This window comes from Nannobrachium achirus (assembly GCF_963921795.1).
Source record: "Nannobrachium achirus genome assembly, chromosome: 19".
In the NCBI taxonomy this organism is placed as follows: Eukaryota; Metazoa; Chordata; class Actinopteri; order Myctophiformes; family Myctophidae; genus Nannobrachium; species Nannobrachium achirus.
Window position 1 is genome coordinate 46,503,655 of NC_137826.1, and position 22,190 is coordinate 46,525,844.

Here is a 22,190-nt window from a genome sequence, read left to right on the forward strand (position 1 = left end):
TTTTATTAGCTACCTCATCTGTCCATTGATTGTCCCATAGTGTCTGCATCATGTACCTGTGTATCATTTTGCTGTCTTGCTGTCTTTTGCTGTGCATTCCAATTTGCTGTCAAATCATATGGCGTCTGAAAAATAAAAGTCCAATCTATCATTTTTCAACATGAGCAGGTCTTCACTTTGGCCATCATTCTTTCTCTATTTTTACAAAAAAATGACTGTCATATCAGGATATATAGTAGCCTAATCCACATAACTTTAGCATCCATTTTGGTAGAGTTCTAAAATCTAAGTGTAAAGTGGTGTTGCATTATGTCTTTATGTAACTGCGTTTGCAGAACAACCACACGTCCACTGGATGGCAGGGTTGGTACACATGACTGCAGGAGGCATACAAATATAAAGTAAACATTTCAGTTTGTGTAGGCCTACTTGTCTTCAAGTTCAACGTTCAAGACAAGAGCATTGTATCATGGAAACGTGTTAGCTACAGCACAAAGCTGCGTATGTTCTCTTGGTTAGGTGGCTATAATAGACTATAGTGTCTGAATTGGTCATATTTTATAGAGGTACAAAATTAAACTGTTTAATTTAACTTACCTGAAGTTGGATGCAGCTGTAGGCACTAGGCAGACATTCACTTCACACACAGTGTCCTTAGTTTAACTAGAAGGACGAGAAGCATTATGGTGAGCTCATTTTGATTAAATTAATCTTGGAAAATATTATTTTAAAGTCCATTTCAAATATTATAAATAAATATAAGTGGTTAAGTTCATCAAACATGCGTTAAAATAAACGTATTCGATAACGTTGGTTGTATAATTGTGTGTAGGGTTTACCCCAAGTGTGTCTAATTAACGTTTAATTAGACATTTGCACTGCCACCTGGCACCTGCATATCTTTACATGTTCTTCTTGCGGTCTTGCCAGAGTGCTGTTCTGTAGTTGCTGGTAAATGCGACGTCTGGAAATGAGTGAGAGAAACTCATGGAGAAACTGTAGCTCTGTGTCCGCCATGTTGGCTCCATCCAGCAGACGGAGGTCACGCTACGCCAGATCACAGGGCTGGAGCCACAATGGCGGTGTTTTCTCACATGAGTGGTCGTGACAGTCGTGTGACAGACGGCAGGTGATTAACGTCGAAGCCCCGCCCCATCCCTGATCCTCCTCGGTGTTGCCAAGTCTGCTTATTATAAGCTACTTTGGTCTTGTATTTATGTAAAGTCGCATACAGCATAGACGGGTTTCTTGTTTACAAACATTGAGACTAAATGCACAGCTGAATGTATCATGTAATCAATTCCCACCAATCCCCAAACCTGTTGTTTTGGGGAGCGCTGCATGGTTTCTATTTATTGGCTAATTTTGGTACCGACCCATCAGTGTGACGTGGACCAGAAACCCGTCTATAGGTGAACACTATATAAGGGCATCTGGGCACCTCAATGTAAAATTGCCTATTTTGTCCAAAATGTTAAAAACACAATAGGCCCCTATCTGAAAAAGTAATGTGAAGTGATGTGAACATGCACGGTACACCATTACATTATCAGACTTAAGGCCCATTCCCACTGGGCCAGATAACAGATAAAAAAAATCTCTTTCTCCAGATATTTTTCCATTCAAAGTGGATGGTAGATATAGATTTAAAAAAAATAGCTGCCACAGATAAAAGTATCTGTGGCAAATATCTGTGGTAGATATTTTTTTTTATCTATATCTACCATCCACTTTGAATGGAAAAATATCTGGAGAAAGAGATTTTTTTTATCTGTTATCTGGCCCAGTGGGAATGGGCCTTTAATTTTATCCTTCAACTTCCTGTTTATGCCCCAAAATGACTGGATAGACCTTAATTGTTGAATGTTTAAGCACGTTCTAATCATGTTCTTTACTTTACTTAAAAACATTTTCCAAATATTTTATTTTTTGCCATTTCGGATCAAAATAGCCTATACATCGATGTGCCCAAACTGCCCATATATCACTAGTGCCTGCCCACTGTCTGTTTATTTTGGTAGCTGCGGTTAGCAGTTTTTTTGGATTGTTTTTGTGTACCGGTAGTTACATTTTCATATCAAGGTAACCCCCCACATTATCTCCATACTATTCCATAAACATTATTTTTGTGCCAGGGACCTCCATACAAGATTTGTGTTGTTTTAATGTTGTTTTTTATTATTAAGAAGAAGAGAAAGAAAAAAGTATTTTTTGTGAGCTTGTAGACCTGCTATTTTCAAATAGCCGATTTCATAGACCTGGTTGCTTATTTCTCTCTCTAATATCGTAAAACCTGGCAACACTGTATCATCTCTTATCCCCCTCCTCGGTCTCACAAACAGCCTGGATCAACAGCAAGAAGCAGCACAAGGTTATTATCAATATTATCATGTATTTATCTAGCTCATTTATCAGATAACAATGCCGTTCACCGTTGCTGTTCTCTCGCGCATTAATTCGACGATCGTCTGTGTCTTATTATACTGACGATTCAGCAGCAACATCTAAACTGAAATGTAAACTGAGTCACTATAGCTGGTGGTCACCTGACTGCCTGACTGACTGACACATAGACGCTAGCGCCCATACAAATCAGCTTTACACCTACACACACTACACGAAACCTCTCCTATTGATCATAGACATCGATCAGTACCGCTGATCTATCCATCAATAACATTGACGGATCTGCAGTTGGTAAACTATGAACGTTACGTTTTTCTTCTTCCATGGATGAACTTGAACTTGAGCAAAGGTTTGCTAACCAACCACCACAGCTAGCATACTGCTTCTGGGTGCTAATTGACACCCACAGTTCTGCTCATTCATTCTGATACATGATATAGTCTTGTTATAAGACAGTGTTCTCAAACGTGAAGTCAAGGACCCCCAAATTGGCATGTATTTTGGCTCTGCAGACCCCTCTCTGAAATTGCCACCATTATATTAGAGGAGATTTGTGTTAAAACATATTAAAAATATTCCACATTTTTCAAAAACATCTAGAAATTTGATATGTCAGCAACTAGCTGAAGTACAAAATGGGGGTTTATGTGGTGAAACTATGTTCCTCCTTTAGTTGGGGAGATATTGGAACCCCCCCATGGACCCCTGGGGTGGGGGTCCCCAGTCAGACCCCATTTGAGAAGCACTGCATTAAGCTTAGCTATCCTCAGCTCTTTTTGACAGATCTTATTAAACCAATATGAAAAGGAACACATTTTTGTGTAGTACAGTAAAGGTACAGTATGTAGCAATGTCATTTGTTTTTGTAATTTTTGAATAATATTTGAAGTTTTTCCGAAAACTTAGGTCAGGCCTCAGAAGGTGCCCTTAAAATGGGTTAAAATTATTTTATCATAACTACGAAGTCCGACCATTAATGTCAGGTCTCTGTCTTTTAAAACCGGCTAAACCTCTATGTTACTGTTGCAGTCTGAACAGCTCCAGTTTTGTAGTAAAGGCTGTGCGTTCATTGTGTGTTAAGAGAAAGCACCGCAAAGCAGAAACGCCTGCAACACTCCAGGTTAAACAAAAGTCTCAAGGTTCTAAACCGAGAAAACACACAATTTTACCTCTCCACAGACGGAACAACGGACACATTTCAACCTAAAATACCTGTTCGGTTCAAACGCGTCCGCTGCTCTGTCTGTCGGAGAGGTAAATATAACTATGAAAAGGACATTTATTGTATTCTTAGTGTGTTCCCAGTTTCACCTGGTGATTGCAACTAAAGAAACAGCAAGCACATTTAGATGGTCTGGATGTGCAGTGCTGATAATCAGTTGTCTGTTTTTAGAGCCCGACCATGTCAGATTTCCGGGTCAGATGATCACGATTTTGGACAGAACACCTATCCCACAGATTACTAATGATAATGAATACCTATACTATCCCGCGGGGGAAATTCAGATATCGCAGCCCAACCCAGCTGCTTTTTTTTATCAGCTTTGACCCAGCTGAACTCAACCCAGTGATGCCCACAAGGAGGGCAAGGGGGAAGGGGAGCAGTGGTAGCTGGAGTGGGCTCTAATGATGTTTCTTTGACACGTTACTGTTCAATGCATGTTGCAGGATACACCTACCTTCAAGATGGATACCTCTAAACTTCCTAAGATCCAGGATGAAGACAGAGAAAGCCAGTTTGGATTTGTACATGGAGTGTCTGGTCCAGGTATGGTTCATAACCAACAACAACATGGCTTTTTGTTACAGTCACACAGGGGGAAGACTTTTATTTAGTCTAAATACAGAGATTATTTCTGCATATTGTGCATAATGACAAATGGACACTTTAGGATTGATTAGGGGCAAAAAAGTGAATCTGATATCATCAGGTGAAAACCTTGTATGGCCAAAACCATTATTTTCAGGAAAAGTAAAAAATCGATCCAGACGGTATAGTTGTTTAGTCACAAGCTCTTGTTAAACATTGGCTAGTAACTATAAAACCTACAGACAGACTGAACCACTTTAACTTTCAAAATGAAAATAGCTTTTAGATCAGCTATTTTCACCTCTTTTGCTGCACAAAGTAGGCCTTAATGTAAAAAAAAAAAAAAAGCTGAAACATGGAGAAACCAGGTTTGTGCCCAACAGCGAACGATATGCAGGTAAGAAATAAATCCAAGAGGTTGAAAAAACAATGTGTACCCCTAGTATCATCATAGTAGTGGGGTTCCTTGTACATGTAATTTTTTGTTTTCATTTTCAATTTGTGTTAAAGTTTATTTTTCACTTCCAATTTGTAGATTATGGTCTATAGAACAATTTTTAGTGGGGCGGTTAACCAAACCAATTGTGCATTTTATGATAGAAGCATGAAACTTTCTACAGTGTTTCTATATACTATGAAGTTTATTTTCAGACGTGGAACCACTTCTGAATTGACCTCTGCGGCCCCGAAATCCAAGATGTCCGTCCAAAAAAGTGTTTTTACCTTTATAACTCCAAATGCATTGATTTTAAGACCCATAAATGTATTAAAGTTGAATATAAAACCAGGCATTGCGGACATTTTGGTACCAGGTACGTGTCCGTATCCATTTCAGTTCTTGAGATACAGCATATAGGTACACCTGAGTCTGTAAAAGTACCTCTATGTTGTATCTCAAAAACTGTAATAGATACAGACACATACTTGGTACCAAAATATCCGCAATGCCCAACTTTATATTCAACTATAACATGTTTATGGGTCTTAAAACCGGACATCTTGGATTTTGGGGGCTGCCATCTTTGATTTTCACGTGGCTCGGCTTCTTAAATCAAAGAGTGGCCTCCAAAGATGATGTGTACCAATTTTCACGCTTGTATCACCGAGTGAACTCTTATTATTTCCTGTACTATGAGGCAAGACTCCTGATCAAGATCTAATTCTTCATTGTCAGTTTCTTCATTGTCAAATTAGTTTTTGTAACAAGCTGCACAGGCACATCCGTATGCTCCACTTCAGTAAAGCCCTCTTTTATGACAGAGACAATGCCCTATACTGCACTGGTTTACACTTGCCTGTAAGTGGAAACCAGTGCACAAACTGTTCCAAGCATCTGGCCTGAAGAGGTTCTTAAGTTTAAAGCTGGGGGACCAACCTGCCTTCTACCATGTGCCAGCCACAATTCATTGGTGAGGGCTTTGGGTACCCTTGTTGATAGTCGGTCCTCATGATGTGCAGAGTCAGGGCATCACTTGTTGGCGGCTGTGTATATCAATATTGGCTTTCAGTTTTCAAAACAGGCCACAGAAACTGCATGAATTGATTTGCTGTTGATTTGGGGTCATAGAGTGTGCATACAAACTGCCAATGAGATAGTAGCTGTAGTGCTGTACTTGGTACTTCATCCTCACCAAAGTTATGGAGAAGTTGAGGGCTGGAACAATTTCCAGGCTTTCTTTTTTCCTATAGTGAACTGGCAGTGAGAGCACTCTGCACTGTAGAGGCTTGAGGATGTTTTTGAAGAGGCTGTCATGGAAGTCTTTCGTGGAAGTCTTTATACTTTGTGATCAGTTGGTTCCCAACAAATTAAATGATAATTTTCTTGCCAGACTGCAGCATTTCCAAGGTCCTTCAGTGTATCTTCTGAATCAACATCACCAGTTGTCAGAGACACTAGATCATAAACATTCTCCTATTGGAAGATGTGATATCTTTTGATTCTTGGTGTCTTCATCATCATGTGTCAGTCCAAAACATGATCTGGTATCCTCTGCCAAGGTTCCACAAACACCTTCATTGTAGGTGATGGACCAACGGTTTATAACTGTCTCATGTCTGTGATCATAAGCAGCAAACCAGGGCATCATGCTCTTGAAATAATATTCACCATTACTCTTGCCAGCATCAACTAATATTAGCGTTGCTACCTGCATTTTCATTACATTACCACATTAGCAGTACATTTACATATGCAACTTTGCTCAACATTATTGCAGCAAATTTTAAATAAATGGTCAGTACTGATTAGTGAGAATACAACCAGGAGGTGTTATCTTAGGTCAAGTCAATATCAGCTTTGGCCCCCTGACAACCAGGAATGTCTGCACACACAGAATCAGCCATATCCTCCATCACACCCAAAGACAATTATTCATTATCACTTTTGCCAGCATCAACTAATATTTGCTTTGCTACTTGCATTTTCATTTCACTACCACGTTAGCAGTAATACGTTTGGAAATTCACTCAACATTATAGCAGCTAAATCTGATTTTACCACTTTTAAGTATACAGTGAGGATCCACTATCAACAAGGGTATCCAAAGCCCTCACCAATGAATTGTGGCTGGCACATGGTAGAAGGCAGGTTGGTCCCCCAGCTTTAAACTTAAGAACCTCTTCAGGCCAGATGCTTGGAACAGTTTGTGCACTGGTTTCCACTTACAGGCAAGTGTAAACCAGTGCAGTATAGGGCATTGTCTCTGTCATAAAAGAGGGCTTTACTGAAGTGGAGCATATGGATGTGCCTGTGCAGCTTGTTACAAAAACTAATTTGACAATGAAGAAACTGACAATGAAGAATTAGATCTTGATCAGGAGTCTTGCCTCATAGTACAGGAAATAATAAAGAGCAATCGTTCACTCTGTGATACAAGCGTGAAAATTGGTACACATCACTTTTTGATTTAAGAAGCCGAGCCACGTGAAAATCAAAGATGGCGGCCCCCGAAATCCAAGATGTCCGTCCAAAAAAGTGTTCTTTCCTTTATAACTCCAAAAGCATTGGTTTTAAGACCCATAAACATATTATAGGTGAATATAAAGTTGGGCATTGCGGATATTGTGGTACCAAGTATGTGTCTGTATCTATTACAGTTTTTGAGATACAACATAGAGGTACTTTTACAGACTCAGGTGTACCTATATGCTGTATCTCAAGAACTGAAATGGATACAGACACGTACCTGGTACCAAAATGTCCGCAATGCCTGATTTTATATTCAACTTTAATACATTTATGGGTCTTAAAATAAATGCATTTGGAGTTATAAAGGTAAAAACACTTTTTTGGACGGACATCTTGGATTTCGGGTGCCGCAGAGGTCAATTCAGAAGTGGTTCCACGTCTGAAAATAAACTTCATAGTATATAGAAACACTGTAGAAAGTTTCATGCTTCTATCATAAAATGCACAATATCTTCCATATAATGAGCTTAACAGCCCCACTATTTGGTTCGAGTGTCAAGACACCAGATTGAAGAAAAACATATTTTTTACCCTATTAACAAAAATAACCAAAATCGGAATTAAGATTTTTGTACATGTCTTAATTTTGACACAATTGCTGTGTAATATATATTTTCTATTGCTATATCAAGTCAATACTGTGTGAGGAATCAACTGGAGTCAAATATTTGTTTTGAATATTCCGATATTTCACACAAATTAGACAATAACATGGTTATTACACTCAACATCAACAATACAGTTACATTTGTTCTAACTGTAACACAATATAGCACCATTGGCTTTAACAACTACTAGAACAATATTTTAACAAAGAATAAACATTCTAATCTAATATACAGTCTGCTCTGGTCTAGCTAGTTCTCACAACTACATTTGCAAAGACGTGTGCATTTCAATTTTGCCTTCATGCAACTGCACCGAGTGCAGGTTGGCATATAGAGACTTTTACAAGTGCACTTCACATCAAGCTTCAATATGTCCTTGGCGAGGGGCAAAGTGGTCCAAATGGGAAGCAGCTTGCCGTCCTCTTCCTTCCACCCAAAATCAGTAGGACTGTGGATGGGCATCATGGACCTGAATGAATCAATGAATGAATGAATGATTGAATGAATGAATGAATGATTTAATTCATTAGTTAAATTTACATAGTACTACAATACACATATTGCAGATACATACATATGGGCTGTCGTCCAGACGCTTGCTTGGAAGATGCTCCTATACAGATGTTGATCCAATGCATCCCTAGTTGGGGGAATTCTCTCTACGTCCCTGTTTTTTTGCAAGAATTGTGCCATTCGGACACGATCAACATCATTGCCCTCATTTGAGTCGTCAGTGTACAGCCTACAGACAAAGTTTGTTGCCACTTCTTTCAGCCTTGGAGATGCTTTATATGGAGTGTCGACGAGGGTTGCAAATTCCTCCATGAGGAATGGCACTTTGTGCATCATCTTGCAGCAGGATCGCTTACCCTTGAATTTGAAAGACGATGTGCTGTCTGAGCCAGTGAAGAGAGCCATGCCCTTGCATGTTGTCATGCCCAGGTTTGTGGCGATGCATGGTATTTAAGGAGATCATCCTAGTAGTCTTTCCAGTAGTCTCTGCCCCTCGCCAAGGACATATTGAAGCTTGATGTGAAGTGCACTTGTAAAAGTCCCTGTATGCCAACCTGCACTCGGTGCAGTTGCATAAAGGCAAAATTGAAATGCACACGTCTTTGCAAATGTACTTGTTAGAACTAGCTAGACCAGAGCAGACTGTATATTAGATTAGAATGTTTATTCTTTGTTAAAATATTGTTCTAGTAGTTGTTAAAGCCAGTGGTGTTAAATGTAACTGTATTGTTGATGTTGAGTGTAATAACCATGTTATTGTCTAATTTGTGTGAAATATCAGAATATTCAAAACAAATATTTGACTCCAGCTGATTCCTCACACAGTTTTGACTTGATATAGCAATAGAAAAATATATTGCACAAGCAATTGTGGGAAAATTAAGACATGTAAAAAAAAAAATCTTAATTCCGATTTTGGTTATTTGTGTTAATAGGGTAAAAAATATATTTTTCTTCAATCTGGTGTCTTGACACTCGAACCAAAATTGTTCTATAGACCATAATCTACAAATTGGAAGTGAAAAATAAACTTTAACACAGATTTGAAATGACTGAGTGTCCAGGCACCCCACTATAGCACTAAATGTGTGCAGAGACGGCCTAATTCCCTGTTATATATATTTTTTTTTACCCATTTAGAACGGGTACACATTATTGTGTATCATTATTTTATGCTTTAACTGTTGAAAAATAGCAGATCTACAAGCTCGCAGCGCGGCACCGAGTGCTGCGCTGCAGGCTTGTAGATCTGCTATTTTTGAAAAATCGTGAAAATTTGAATTTTGACCCGATTCTATAAGTGTCTTTTGAATCCTAAGATTTTTTTTAAAACCTGCGTTTCTATGCAATCTGGCTGGCCATCGTCAAAGAAAAGGTCCTTTTCACTTAAATTGAGCTCTGTTAGTCTGTTCTTGAGAGACTACTGTCAGTGGTTCTCAAACCTTTTCATGTGAAGGACCCCCAAAATGATATTTATTTGGCCACGGACCCGCTTCTCAAAATATTTCGTTCCAGGGACCACCCAGAAGCAAAATCTGAGTTACAAACGTTTGCTTTGAAAATACATATATTCAAAGATTTTCACACATTTTCACGACTTTTTCAAAAATAGTAGATCTACAAGCTCGCAGCGTGTCACTCGGTGCCGCGCTGTGAGCTTGTATATCTGCTATTTTTCACTGGTTAAAGCATTCAATAATTCTAAGCCTAATTGGGTTGATGTTTTCTTCTTCAGATGCTACAAGTCTCTAATCATTTCATCCTTGTCTTTGTGCTGTCTAACCCCCATTCCCTGGCCAGTGGTGACAGCCACCAGGATGGCAGGAGCAGCCATGTACGAGCTGGTGCGCGTGGGCCACTGTGAGCTGGTGGGGGAGATCATCCGCTTGGAGGGAGACATGGCCACCATCCAGGTCTACGAGGAGACCTGTATCCTTCATGCAAAAAAAACACAACCACCTCTGTGCACAAGAATGCTACGCACACCACAGTGTCCTTATCTCTTCAAGAGACAAGATTGTGGCCGCACACACTGGTAGCCAAAATGCCAATATTTTATTTTAGGAAGCAGAGTAAATAAACAAACTGTAGGTCTATAGTTAGTGACCATTATTACACCCTGTACAGAGGGTATGCGCATGCATAAAGTGAATGTCAAATCGAGTGGCAAAGTGAGTTTAACGTTGTTTAATGCAATCAGATAGGACTTTTCTGTTTGGATGTATGGGCTGTCAAGGCCAAAAGTCATTGGTCTGCCTGACATGGTACAAGAAGTGCAGCTGTACCGAAATGCTTACCCATTTTAACTTAGACGCCACCCGTTTTGTCCTCGTCCTCTGCTGTTGTATGGGGGTCTTTTCTTTCTTTCTTTTTCCTGAACGCGTGCTGCAGCGGGTGTGTCGGTGGGCGACCCGGTCCTCCGGACAGGGAAGCCCCTCTCGGTGGAGCTGGGGCCAGGCTGCATGGGCTCCATCTTTGACGGCATCCAGCGGCCGCTGAAGGACATCAACGACGTGACGCAGAGCATCTACATCCCCAGGGGAGTCAACTTTGGTGCTCTCAACAGAGACACCAAGTGGGAGTTCTCTCCGGGGCAGAGCCTCAGGGTAAGAAACCATACCATTAGGGGGCTGTCAAGATTATGATGTTTTACTTGTCGATTTTATTGTCGCTCAAATTATTAATTGCGATCAACGATTAAATTGTGTTTCTGTCGTTGAACATTGTGGATAAAAATAACATTTTCTGTTTGGCATTTCGGCTTTGTAAATAATAAGAAAAAGGTTGGGGCAGATGTGACAAATATCTGTCCCTCTCCCAGTCCACACCAATGCAGCTACTCGCAACCATTATCTCCAATGGCATTTGCAAGGAGTTGCATTGGTGTGGAGCTGTGGACAGGCCTTAAAACTGTTTTGTAGCAACTTGCGATTGGTTGCATTGGTGCGTTCTGGCCTTTACATAACTTACATAAGCTCAAAACGCATTTTTATTATTATTATTATATATATATTTTTGGTCTTCTAAACTGGTTGAAAAACCAGTTTTTCCATGTTGTTGCTAATTCAGAAAGCATTTCTTTACATGGTAACGTGTAGATTTAGCCAAACACAATGTGGTGGAGTGTGAGTGTGTGCTGCCCCGCTAAGTCTGACCGCGTGTTGCGTTGTGCTTTACGTTGCTCTCTCCAGGTGGGCAGTCACATCACAGGCGGTGACATCTATGGCACGGTGTTGGAGAACACCCTGATCAAACACAAGCTGATGTGTCCGCCTCGCAACAGAGGCACCGTCACCTACCTCGCCCCGCCCGGACACTACGACGTCTCGGTGAGTGGCTCGTCAAGGATGAAACAACAAGGTTTTTGTTGAAAAAGTTAAAGCTCTATATTCTATTACTAATCATTGCTATAGAGTGTTTGTTCAGTAACAGGGATCTCTCCAGCTCTTTAGTAAACAGAAAGTAGATTTTCAGGTATCCACTCAGGAGTGGGAACACATTCATCAGCTTACATCTTACTTTTCTGACGTGTGTGCGACTGTGCGTGTGCGTGTGTGTGTGTGTGTTCATTCACCAGGATGTGGTTCTGGAGCTAGAGTTTGAAGGCATAAAGGAGAAGTTCACCATGATTCAGGTGTGGCCCGTACGACAGATCCGGCCAGTCACAGAGAAGCTGCCCGCCAACCATCCACTGCTGACCGGACAAAGAGTCCTGGATGCTCTGTTCCCGTGAGTGATCTTTTACTCAGACCCTGGAAGTCATGTTTCCATTCCATAGTTGTGTGAAGGGCGGTACCACCATACATATAAAAACCAAGATGCCTCATTCGTCGCTGCAGTTCATTAGGGCGACCTGTATTCCCAGGGGAGGCGGAAGTGTGGAAGGCATGCTGCCACTCAAAGCGACTTTTTTTCCGAAAATTCAATTCATAGGAGCTTTATTGGCACGAGAAAACAAACGAGTGCCTCTGATTGGCCTAACGAAGGTCCCCTAGAATCCGGAAGCTTGCCTTCCCTCGAGATAATAGGCAATTTAAGGAGCCCGTTTCTACAACCGCAACACGAGGCAGGAATACGGCTGCTATGACGTTATCGCCGTAGCGGTCAAAAACGTTAAGCAAACAGCTGTCGGCGACGGGGTCCCACCCCTTTTACAGAACTCTTTGCTTCCCATGGCGACGTGTCTATGCAGCAGACGTTGTAGACGCTACATGGAAAGGGAGCTTCTGGCGTTGTAGAGACGGCTGCGACGGCGGCAGGTTTATCTAACGAGCGCTGATCATTTCCGGTTACCGTTGTCATCTGCCGTAGCCGGCATTTGCTTAAAGTCGCTAATGATGCCCCAGAGCCGGAGGAGGCATACATTTTTAAAACAAATGTTTAATACCAGGAATACCAGGAATCTAAAGTAGTAATGTGTCCCTTATTCCATAGCTGTGTGCAGGGCACCACTGCTATACCAGGAGGATAAAGTAGTAATGTTTCCATTATTCCATAGCTGTGTGCAGGGCACCACTGCTATACCAGGAAGATAAAGTAGTAATGTGTCCATTATTCCATAGCTGTGTGCAGGGCGGTACCACTGCTATACCAGGCGCCTTTGGCTGTGGAAAGACGGTGATCTCTCAGTCTCTGTCCAAGTACTCCAACAGTGATGTCATCATCTACGTGGGCTGTGGAGAGCGAGGAAACGAGATGTCTGAAGTGTTGAGGGACTTCCCTGAGGTAACAATATTATACACATTTATGATTTGATACAAATGTCCCTGTTTGTGAATATGTAGTCTTGCGTGGCCAGATGGTTGCCTCCCACATGTTTCAGAAGCTTCCGTTATACTGTCTGGAGCAACGGAAGCTCTGAAAATGATCGGAGGATAAAGCCGATGTGACACCTCCCTCCTACTTCCGTTTTGTCTTTACAGTCACACAAATGTGACCTAAATATAAATCTAAATCATCTAAGCATATATAGCTAGCTTGCTGCTTATCAGAAGTGGAAATTCAAAAATTAAATCTAAAGATATTTTAAAACCTTCGTGAACGCAAATGACGAACAGATGACGGCTTCCTTTAGGGAGGCATAGTTCCAGACTCTTGTTGGCATTCAGAGATTGTGGAATAGCTTTCTGGCTACGCGAGACTAATGAATAATGTGATCCACATCCAACAGCTCACTATGGAAGTGGACGGTAAGACAGAGAGCATCATGAAGAGAACAGCTCTGGTTGCCAACACCTCCAACATGCCTGTGGCTGCACGAGAGGCCTCCATTTACACAGGTAAACAAACAGGCCTGCAACTACAACAACAAATGATTTCGGTGTGTGTATAGTCATCACATCACAACCACATCCTTATCTCTGTTCCCACTGAACAAGCTTTAGTTTAGAGGGCCATGCTCTTTTCTTCGGACTGCGCCCCGGACCAGTGTAATAATGACTGGATGGGGGAGCACTACAAAGACAGAACCTATAGGCTCACTGTGTCTAATCAAGGTTTGAACACAACTTTGAATTGTCTCTGCAGGGATCACACTGTCCGAGTACTTCAGAGACATGGGCTACAATGTCAGTATGATGGCCGACTCCACCTCCCGATGGGCTGAAGCTCTGAGGGAAATCTCTGGACGACTGGCTGAAATGCCCGCCGGTGAGTCCCTCTCGCTCCAGGGGGAACGTGCATCCTCATTCTTAGAAACAAGGCAATAATTAAGCATGCACATCCACTCACAACAAGTTCCACGTGCCGGTCAGAATCCAAAAAGGATAAAGTCTGCAAACTGGGTGATGCCTTAAAGTTTAAAATGTATTGGTTTACTTTTAAAAGGATGATCAGGGGTTGACACACGGTTGACCGACTGCCCGTGGAAACTGGCAAGTAAGTAAAACGTTCAGTCAAGTGGAGTTTGCTTTCAGTTTGCCAGACGGGCAAGTGCATTCCATCTTCATTAAATGTTAGCCTATTCATGAAGGACAATGCCACCTTTTTACGACCAGCTGTCGCACTCGTTCTGTTTTTTCACTCTGCAGTTATCAATTGGATTTAACATAATAATGTTCAAATTCAATAAGTGCAAATTCTAACAATCATGTTATAATGGAAAATGTAGTTTTCGGGCAAGTACAGGTTAAATACAGGTTAAATCCAATCGATAACTGCTGAGTGGCGACAGTCGCCCGACGGGCAAGTGCCTCTGAAACCTTAGTGTCAACCGTTTTATGGCTCTTCGTCAAACTCCAAATATTGGGAAACAATACATTTTAAACGTTGGAGCATCACCCACTGTGTGGACTAATCTTTTTGCATCGTCATTCTTAAGGCCAGTCACAGCGTTGTGTGGTATTTAATGCATCCTTGCTGTATGTCCTGTGGTTGTGCAGACAGTGGCTATCCTGCATATCTTGGTGCCAGGCTGGCGTCCTTCTACGAGCGTGCCGGACGTGTCAAGTGCCTCGGAAACCCGGAGCGAGAGGGCAGCGTCAGCATCGTAGGAGCGTGAGTTGTGCACGGTGTTGTACATAAAAAATTTCTGCCATATTTTACTGTGACTACTAGGCCTGCTCCTGTTCCATGTAGGCATGTTAACGATCCACTCAACTCACGATACGATTCGAATCACGATAGTGGGTTCACGATACGATTCTTCATGTCAAAATACATTTCCAGGCAAAACCAAAATATATTCTTTATTATTTCTCTTACTCCAATCTAGTATTTTCTTCTTTTTTTTTTTACAATGCTGTTTACGCTTACCCTCTTTTTAATACAGTAGCAAATTACTGAAAACTATTTTTTTAATCAATTCTCTTACAAAGATCCTGCACTTCCTTATTTTTTGGCTATTTGCGTCGCAATACATTTTTGAGCGGTGGTCACACCGTCTCCATAGCGTGGCCGTGTGTGTATCCGTGCGTGTGTGTCTGTCTGTCTGTCTGTCTGTCTGTCTGTCTGTAGCCTCTGGTGTATGTAGCCTCAGTACCCTGGGTGACCAGAGAGGTGCTGTTGAGTCTAGCCTGGCCTGTGCATCAACACACACACACACACACACACACACACACACACACACACACACACACACACACACACACACACCCCCCAGGGGGGGGGGGGGGGGTTGGTGGGTAAACCACCGCTCAGTTCACACGGGTGTGATTTTTTATTAAATCATGTTAAATTGACACCAGTTTGAATCAATTTTAATTGATTTACACTAAATCGTTACATGCCTAGTTCCATGTCATGTCAACATAGTTTATGGTTGAATATTATGCAACTATTGATGAACTGTTACACCTCTCCTTGTCCCACTCCAATTTAACAACAATGTAAATTCTTTTCAGCGTATCGCCCCCTGGTGGAGACTTCTCAGACCCTGTGACTTCAGCCACATTGGGTATTGTCCAGGTATGTTCTCATTTCTAGACCAATGCCAGGGTTTGACCACGTTTTTATGTCGGCAGTGTTATAGTTTTCTTTTAGTTTCATAACTTCCATTAGTTTATTGTTTTTTTCCACACCTTTTCTTTTTGTAGGTGTTCTGGGGTTTGGACAAGAAGCTGGCGCAGAGAAAGCACTTCCCCTCTGTCAACTGGCTGATCAGCTACAGTAAGTACACGCGCGCTCTGGACGAGTACTACGACAAGCACTTCCCCGAGTTCGTGCCTCTCCGCACCAAGGCCAAGGAGATCCTTCAGGAAGAGGAGGACCTGGCCGAGATCGTGCAGCTCGTCGGCAAGGTGAGAACGAAAGATAACATTTAAACCCATTTAGACCTGAAGGCATATCTGCTATTTTTGAAAAATCGCAAACAAGTCTTTGAATATCTTTGACCCGATTCTATAAATGTCTTCTAAATCCTTCTTCTAAATCAGTGGTTCTCAAACTTTTCCATGTCAGTGGACAACCAAAATTACATGTATTTGGCCACGGACCCCCATCTCAAAATGTTTAGTTCCAGGGACCCACAGAAGCTAATATTTGAGTTGCAAATGTTCGCTTTTAAAAATATATATTCAAAAACTTGAAAAAAAAAAAATCAAAATTTTTCAAAAATAGCAGATCTACAAGCTCGCAGGCTGTGAGCTTGTATATCTGCTTCTAGGCCTAAATGGTTTTAAACCCATTAACCCATTAAAACTGGGAAAGTTGTTTTAGATTTTAGCTATGTATATCGTCTATGTCGGGTGGAAAACTGTTTACTTTTTACGATTCAAATTCTAAAGTGGCAAAAGTAGCAGATCTACAAGCTCAAAACCAGCTGCTACTTTTTTTTAGGCGTTTCTGCCTCAAAAATGTTAAAATGGAACACTGGTCCTTTGAATTTTGCCATGATGTAACCCTACAGTCAAATACAGGCCTGCTACTTCCACCTGTTGGCTGAAATGGCTGAAAGACTTCCATTGAATCTTTTAAATGAAATATTTTGATTGATAAGCTTATGAGTAAAACATCCACAAATGGTCTATCCTCCCCTCTAATGTCTCATCCCGTTTGTGGTGGAAACAGGCATCTCTGGCTGAGTCGGACAAGATAACACTGGAGGTCGCCAAGCTGCTTAAGGACGACTTCCTGCAACAGAACGGTTACACCCCTTATGACAGGTAAAATAACAACCAAACATCACCAACCAACCACTAATGTGACGTTTTTCCATTCCTTGTCCAGCTGACTAATGGGCTTGACACTATTTTACTTATTTTTAAACTCGCATGGATTAAAGTTCTCAATCGCCACAACTGATTTCAGTCATTTGGATTCCATAGAAGCCATGTCCATGTTGCACAGTGAAAATCTTTTGTCGATGCGTTGCAGACTAGAGCAACGCTTTGATTAGAGCATTTGAAGTGGTCAAACAACCAATTATGTTAAGAGGTATCTTCCATAAAAAACAAATGGTCTCATGTTTTATGAAAGCAAAGGTTAAAGCCTCAATCTGATTTCTTTACCTGGTTGGCATTATGCAGAACAGCAGGAACAATATTATCTAAAAACATCTTCATTTTACATGGGTTGATTGTTTAGGAAACGGCGCTAGTTGCTCCTTTGAACACTGTTTCACAAATCACACATTAGGACTTGGCAATATACATTTTTTAAAACAATTATTTAGCATTAATCCAGCTGACTACCAGGCTTTGACACTAACCCTAACCCTAACCCTTTCTACTCCTCTCCACACTCAGGTTCTGTCCGTTCTACAAGACAGTGGGCATCCTGTCCAACATGATCGCGTTCTACGACATGGCCCGGCACGCCGTGGAGAGCACGGCCCAGAGCGACCAGAAGATCACCTGGTCCATGATCAGAGAGCACATGGGAGAGATCCTCTACAAGATCAGCTCCATGAAGTTCAAGGTGCCACACACACGTCCTCACAGAGTTATTTTTATTTCACATGTTCAACAACATGAACGAACCCTAGCGTTCCTATTCTGAGGCGAGCATTCGGCTAAAACTGCAGATCTACCAGCTCACAACAAGCTTGTTGATCGACTGTTGAGCGAAGAGATTTGGTGTAGAGGGAAATACTAGCAGATATATTATATTTTTTTATTTTCTCAGATTTGTGCATTCTGTGCTTGAGTTAAGAAATGAAGACGACCGATTCTAAACATGCATAAGAGATCCACCAGCAACGATCACTCTTGTTTTGATATACCTATGCTGCCGTTCCCGCTGTGTAAACATGAACTATACAGTATCTTGTGCATTGTTTTAGTTTTGTTTTAACTCTTCTACTGCCATTTAGATTGTTAGTCTGCTCACCACCATCAAAGTAACTTACCTTTGCGATGTTATAGAAAAATAGCCATCCCTTATTTCCAATCGCGGTCTTGTGTAAAATACAGCTGCATCGCTCACCGATGCGTGAAAAAAAAAAAACAACAGTATGGGCACAGCCATTACGGAGCTAGTACCCCCCTCCTCGGTTTGCTCCAGTTTTCAAACATAGAAATAGAGAAAGTAGATCCAGGCTGAGAAAACGACCAGAGAAGTGATCCCACCGCCATTATTATTTATGTGCGCTGAAGATAACAGACTAGTGTTAACTGGTGCGGCTTCTGCTGCAGACACCGCGCTACCCCTCATCTGCTCAGACAGGCTCTGGCGGGGAAAAGAACGATCGCTCGTTATGGCACCGGGGACACGCAAAAACTAAAACGAGCGCTCGTTGGGCGTAAAGAGAGTTAATGAATCTGTTGTACTTCCATTTTCTTTGGATTAATTTGTTTTATTCGTATGCTTCTCAGGACCCAGTGAAGGACGGCGAGGCCAAGATCAAAGCAGACTACGCCCAGCTCCTGGAAGACATGCAGAACGCCTTCCGAACCCTGGAGGAATGAAGCAGGAACCTCCTCATCATCACTGAACTCTCCATCCTCTCCCTCTTACTCCCAGTGCTGTGCAGTGTGGTGTGGTGCAAAAACAAGCCCAGTGGCCCCCAAACTGCTTTGAAGAAGTCTTACCAAAGGCCATTGGATCTCTTTTTGTTTTCTTTTTCATTCCTCGAGTGCTTACTTCCAACTTTCAACATTCCGAAGTTGTTCAGTTGTTCACATGGCCGTACTGTACACCTACATTCATTGTAAGCATTTTATTTGTCTGCCTCTACGAGGCGCTGGAAAGTCCTACAGTGTAGTATATGTGACCTGTGACAATATAGCTACGCCCGTTATCAAGTCCATTTCATCAGCATCAGCACTTAACAGTATATAAGTGGATCAGCTCAGTTACAAGACGCAACAAGTTTGTTACCAGACAGTTAAGCCTCGTTTACATGTAGTTGCACGGCCACTGTCGCACGGTGATAATAGCCGATCTACAAACTCGCAAGCCAGGGCATCGTGGCGCATCATGAGCTTGTATATCTGCCATTTTCGGCACGCAACTTAAGTAGAACTTGTAACTTCCATCCATATTGTCGTTGTGAAAATAAATGGGCCGACCCAATCAACTTGCGCACTACCCCTCGCACAAACAGTTATCAACTACTTGCAGCATACTCCAGTACTTCCCCCGATGTAAAAACAATCTGTATAAATTAATTTAAAAAATGGGAACAGGCACAAGGGTAAAGGGACAGGCAGTTCTTTCCGTGTCTAAAAAGCCTAATTTATTCTTCTTCGTACGACCGAGTTTAAATTAGCTGTAATTTATCAGGAAGCTAGGATGGATGGACTTCCTCTTCCTGAAGTACCTCGCAATAGTGACTTTGTTGTTGATGTTCATGTTGTTGTTGTTGTTGTTGTTGAATTTGTTATTGGGTTGGTTTGTTCTGTGTGTGAGTGTGTGTGAAGATGTGAATGAAGTGTTAGTTCTGTTGTCAAAGATATCACACTATTATATATTTATGACCCGTTACTGTATCAAGTATAGAAATGCATTTCAATTGATGTATGAATACGAAATAAATGAATGGGTAAAGAAATTACGTTTCATATATTTTCCTTTTATTTTGGTTTAAATACTAGGTAACTTTCAACAGTCATCCTCCTCCGATGTGCCATCTTGAGAGTAATTTCTGTCACCTAACCATTAATGATTACATGTATTGTAAAGGACACAGGTTACAGTTAAATACATGTTTAAAACATCAAAAATAGCAGAATCCAAGAGATGATTTATTTACATTAACATGATGTTTCCCATGTTGGCTGAAGCTAATGATTTATGGAAAAGATTGCCCGGCACAAATGCAATTTTCTTTAAACGATGCACTGACCTACGTAATATCGTCTCTGTCGATGTCCGAAACGTATTTTTCAGGATTCAAATTCTTCAACTTTTGTGTGATGTTGTAGTATGATCAAGTAGGACATTACATTTTTTTAAACTCAAAATGTTAGAGTATGGAGATGAGATTGTTCTGCCCAACAGCAACAGTATATACTACAAGCAAAATATCAAGTTTGAACTTTGATTTTGTGGTGCGTGTGCACACATGCATGCATGCGTGTCATGCTATTCAAATGTCCCGCATAGTGGTAGATTACATAGGACTTTATAGTGCCGTTCAAACCGTGGAGGAAGGCCGTAAATCACCAGCCTCTGACCTTGTCTCCTCCTCAAAGCATGAACCCGGCAGCTACACATGATAAAAGTCAAGTTGATATATAGTTGACATGGGCCTATTTAAATGTGGAGGGCTGTTTTCACCAGGCAGTAAAGATCATCTCTGGAGTAGTTGGGAGGTTACATGGTCAGTGGTGTAAAGTAACTGAAGTACATGTATTTAAGTACTGTTCTTAAGTACAATTTTGAGGTATTTGTTTTTACTTTCTTCAGTATTTACAATTTTCAATACTTTTACTTCTACTCAACTACATCTCAGAGGCAAATATTATACTTTTACTCTAGTCTTGTTACTATTTATTTTGTATTATAAAAAAATAAAAAAAAACATTGTAGCCCTATATACATTTTAATTTGGCCATTTGAAAATAGCAGATATTGTGAGCTTGTAGATGTCTATTTTCAAAAGATTTTTTATGCATTTTGAACTTTTGAAATGGGACATTCTGCACATGTAGCCTACTTTTACTTTTGGTACTTTAAGTAGAGCCTATATTTTTGATGGCAATACTTTTGTACTATTTCTCATTTTGAATATGGCTTCTCCTTGGAACAGAGTATTTCTACATTTCATTATTGTTACTTTTACTTGTTTTAACATTTGAGAAGCCTACTTCTTCCATCACTTATGGTGAGCGGGGGGGGGGGGGGGGGGGGAGCATAATGTCACTCATTCACTTTCTCCACACACATTCTTTCCAGCCATCGCTCTTATCTTCCAGTCACAAGCTCAGAGCCTGCTGTCCTTTCAACACAAAGCCACGCTGATGTGACTAATTACTGCTATTCACAATTGGTGAAAGCAGAGAGGGTCGAATAAGCCTTCCATTTTACATAATTTAACATTCCTTCTCTTACCTTCAAGTTCAAACAACAACATACTGTAGTAACATAATCCACCCAGTGAAACCTGTCTGCTTTGCTCCAGTTGCCACCAGACAGTTTATTGGCTAAATGGCAACAGCTCACACACAGATGCTCAATAAGCCCATTCTGCTGTGGTACAGTAGGGGTCTTTTATTATTAGTTTGTGCATCTTTGTGATGTTTGTAGGTAAAGCATCCTGAACTCTTCTAGACAAGTATCTGGTGCCACCTAGTGGCGGCATCAAGACATGATCTTGCAATCTGCTTGGAAGAATCAAGGGGTTTACACAGTGTTTCTCATACTGGTAGTCAACAAGATGATATTAATACAATTAATACTACTAGATGTAATGAATAAAAATAGATATAAATAAGAACAAATTGTAGATAAACATAAACATCAAGTTATAGTAGAATGGTATATGTCAAACCTCTTGAGGCAGGTACAAAACTGGGAAATTCAAATATACACTTGCTCCTATGCTTACAGTTGTTGTACAGTTTGGGTTTTATTCTTTTCTTTTCTGCTGCCATGCACTTCAATATGAACTGCAGATATTTCTGTGGAATAAGAGTAATATTTAACCAACAAAATAAAACAATCTGAGAGCAATTAGAGAGTAAAACCCACGTCTTCATCCATAGGAAAGAACCCAGCTGTTCTCCACAACATAACACCATTTAAAAACAATTAAAACTTGTTTAACACGATGGACTGTCTTGCATGAACATTTCACCAGTGATGGAAGAAGTACTCGCATGTTTTACTTAAATAAAAGTATCAATACTGCAATGTAGAAATAGAAGTCCCGTATTCACAATGTACTTGAGTAAAAGTGCGAAAGTATCTGCATCAAAATATACTTAAGTTAAAGTACCAAAAGTTTAAAGTACATTTTAACTTTTTACATTTTAATTTTTACTTTTGGTACTTTAACCAAAAGTAC

At 40.9% G+C, this 22,190-nt stretch overlaps 1 protein-coding gene across 2 annotated transcripts; it reads left to right on the top strand.

Moving 5' to 3' along the window:
- The first annotated feature begins 656 nt into the window (after positions 1–656).
- On the top strand, positions 657–19,671 carry LOC308304264 (V-type proton ATPase catalytic subunit A-like). 2 transcript variants are annotated; one of them, XM_080748830.1, is made up of 15 exons: positions 657–686; positions 4,075–4,174; positions 10,106–10,234; positions 10,697–10,911; positions 11,497–11,634; positions 11,883–12,034; positions 12,868–13,030; positions 13,476–13,584; positions 13,832–13,954; positions 14,686–14,800; positions 15,646–15,709; positions 15,838–16,041; positions 16,811–16,905; positions 17,488–17,659; positions 18,556–19,671. In XM_080748830.1, the coding sequence occupies exons 1-15, from the start codon at positions 684–686 to the stop codon at positions 18,646–18,648; spliced, it is 1,875 nt and encodes a 624-aa protein (XP_080604956.1). In that variant the 5' UTR covers positions 657–683; the 3' UTR covers positions 18,649–19,671. The 2 variants fall into 2 exon arrangements, with proteins under 2 accessions (XP_080604956.1, XP_080604957.1); XM_080748831.1 differs by lacking the exon at positions 657–686 and adding an exon at positions 2,339–2,371.
- Positions 19,672–22,190: the final 2,519 nt, after the last annotated feature.

Coding starts and splice junctions, on each gene's coding strand:
- LOC308304264 (XM_080748830.1), top strand. Junction 10,235..10,696: donor CCAGGTCTACGAGGAGACCT/GTATCCTTCATG, acceptor CGCGTGCTGCAG/CGGGTGTGTCGGTGGGCGAC. Junction 10,912..11,496: donor CTCCGGGGCAGAGCCTCAGG/GTAAGAAACCAT, acceptor TGCTCTCTCCAG/GTGGGCAGTCACATCACAGG.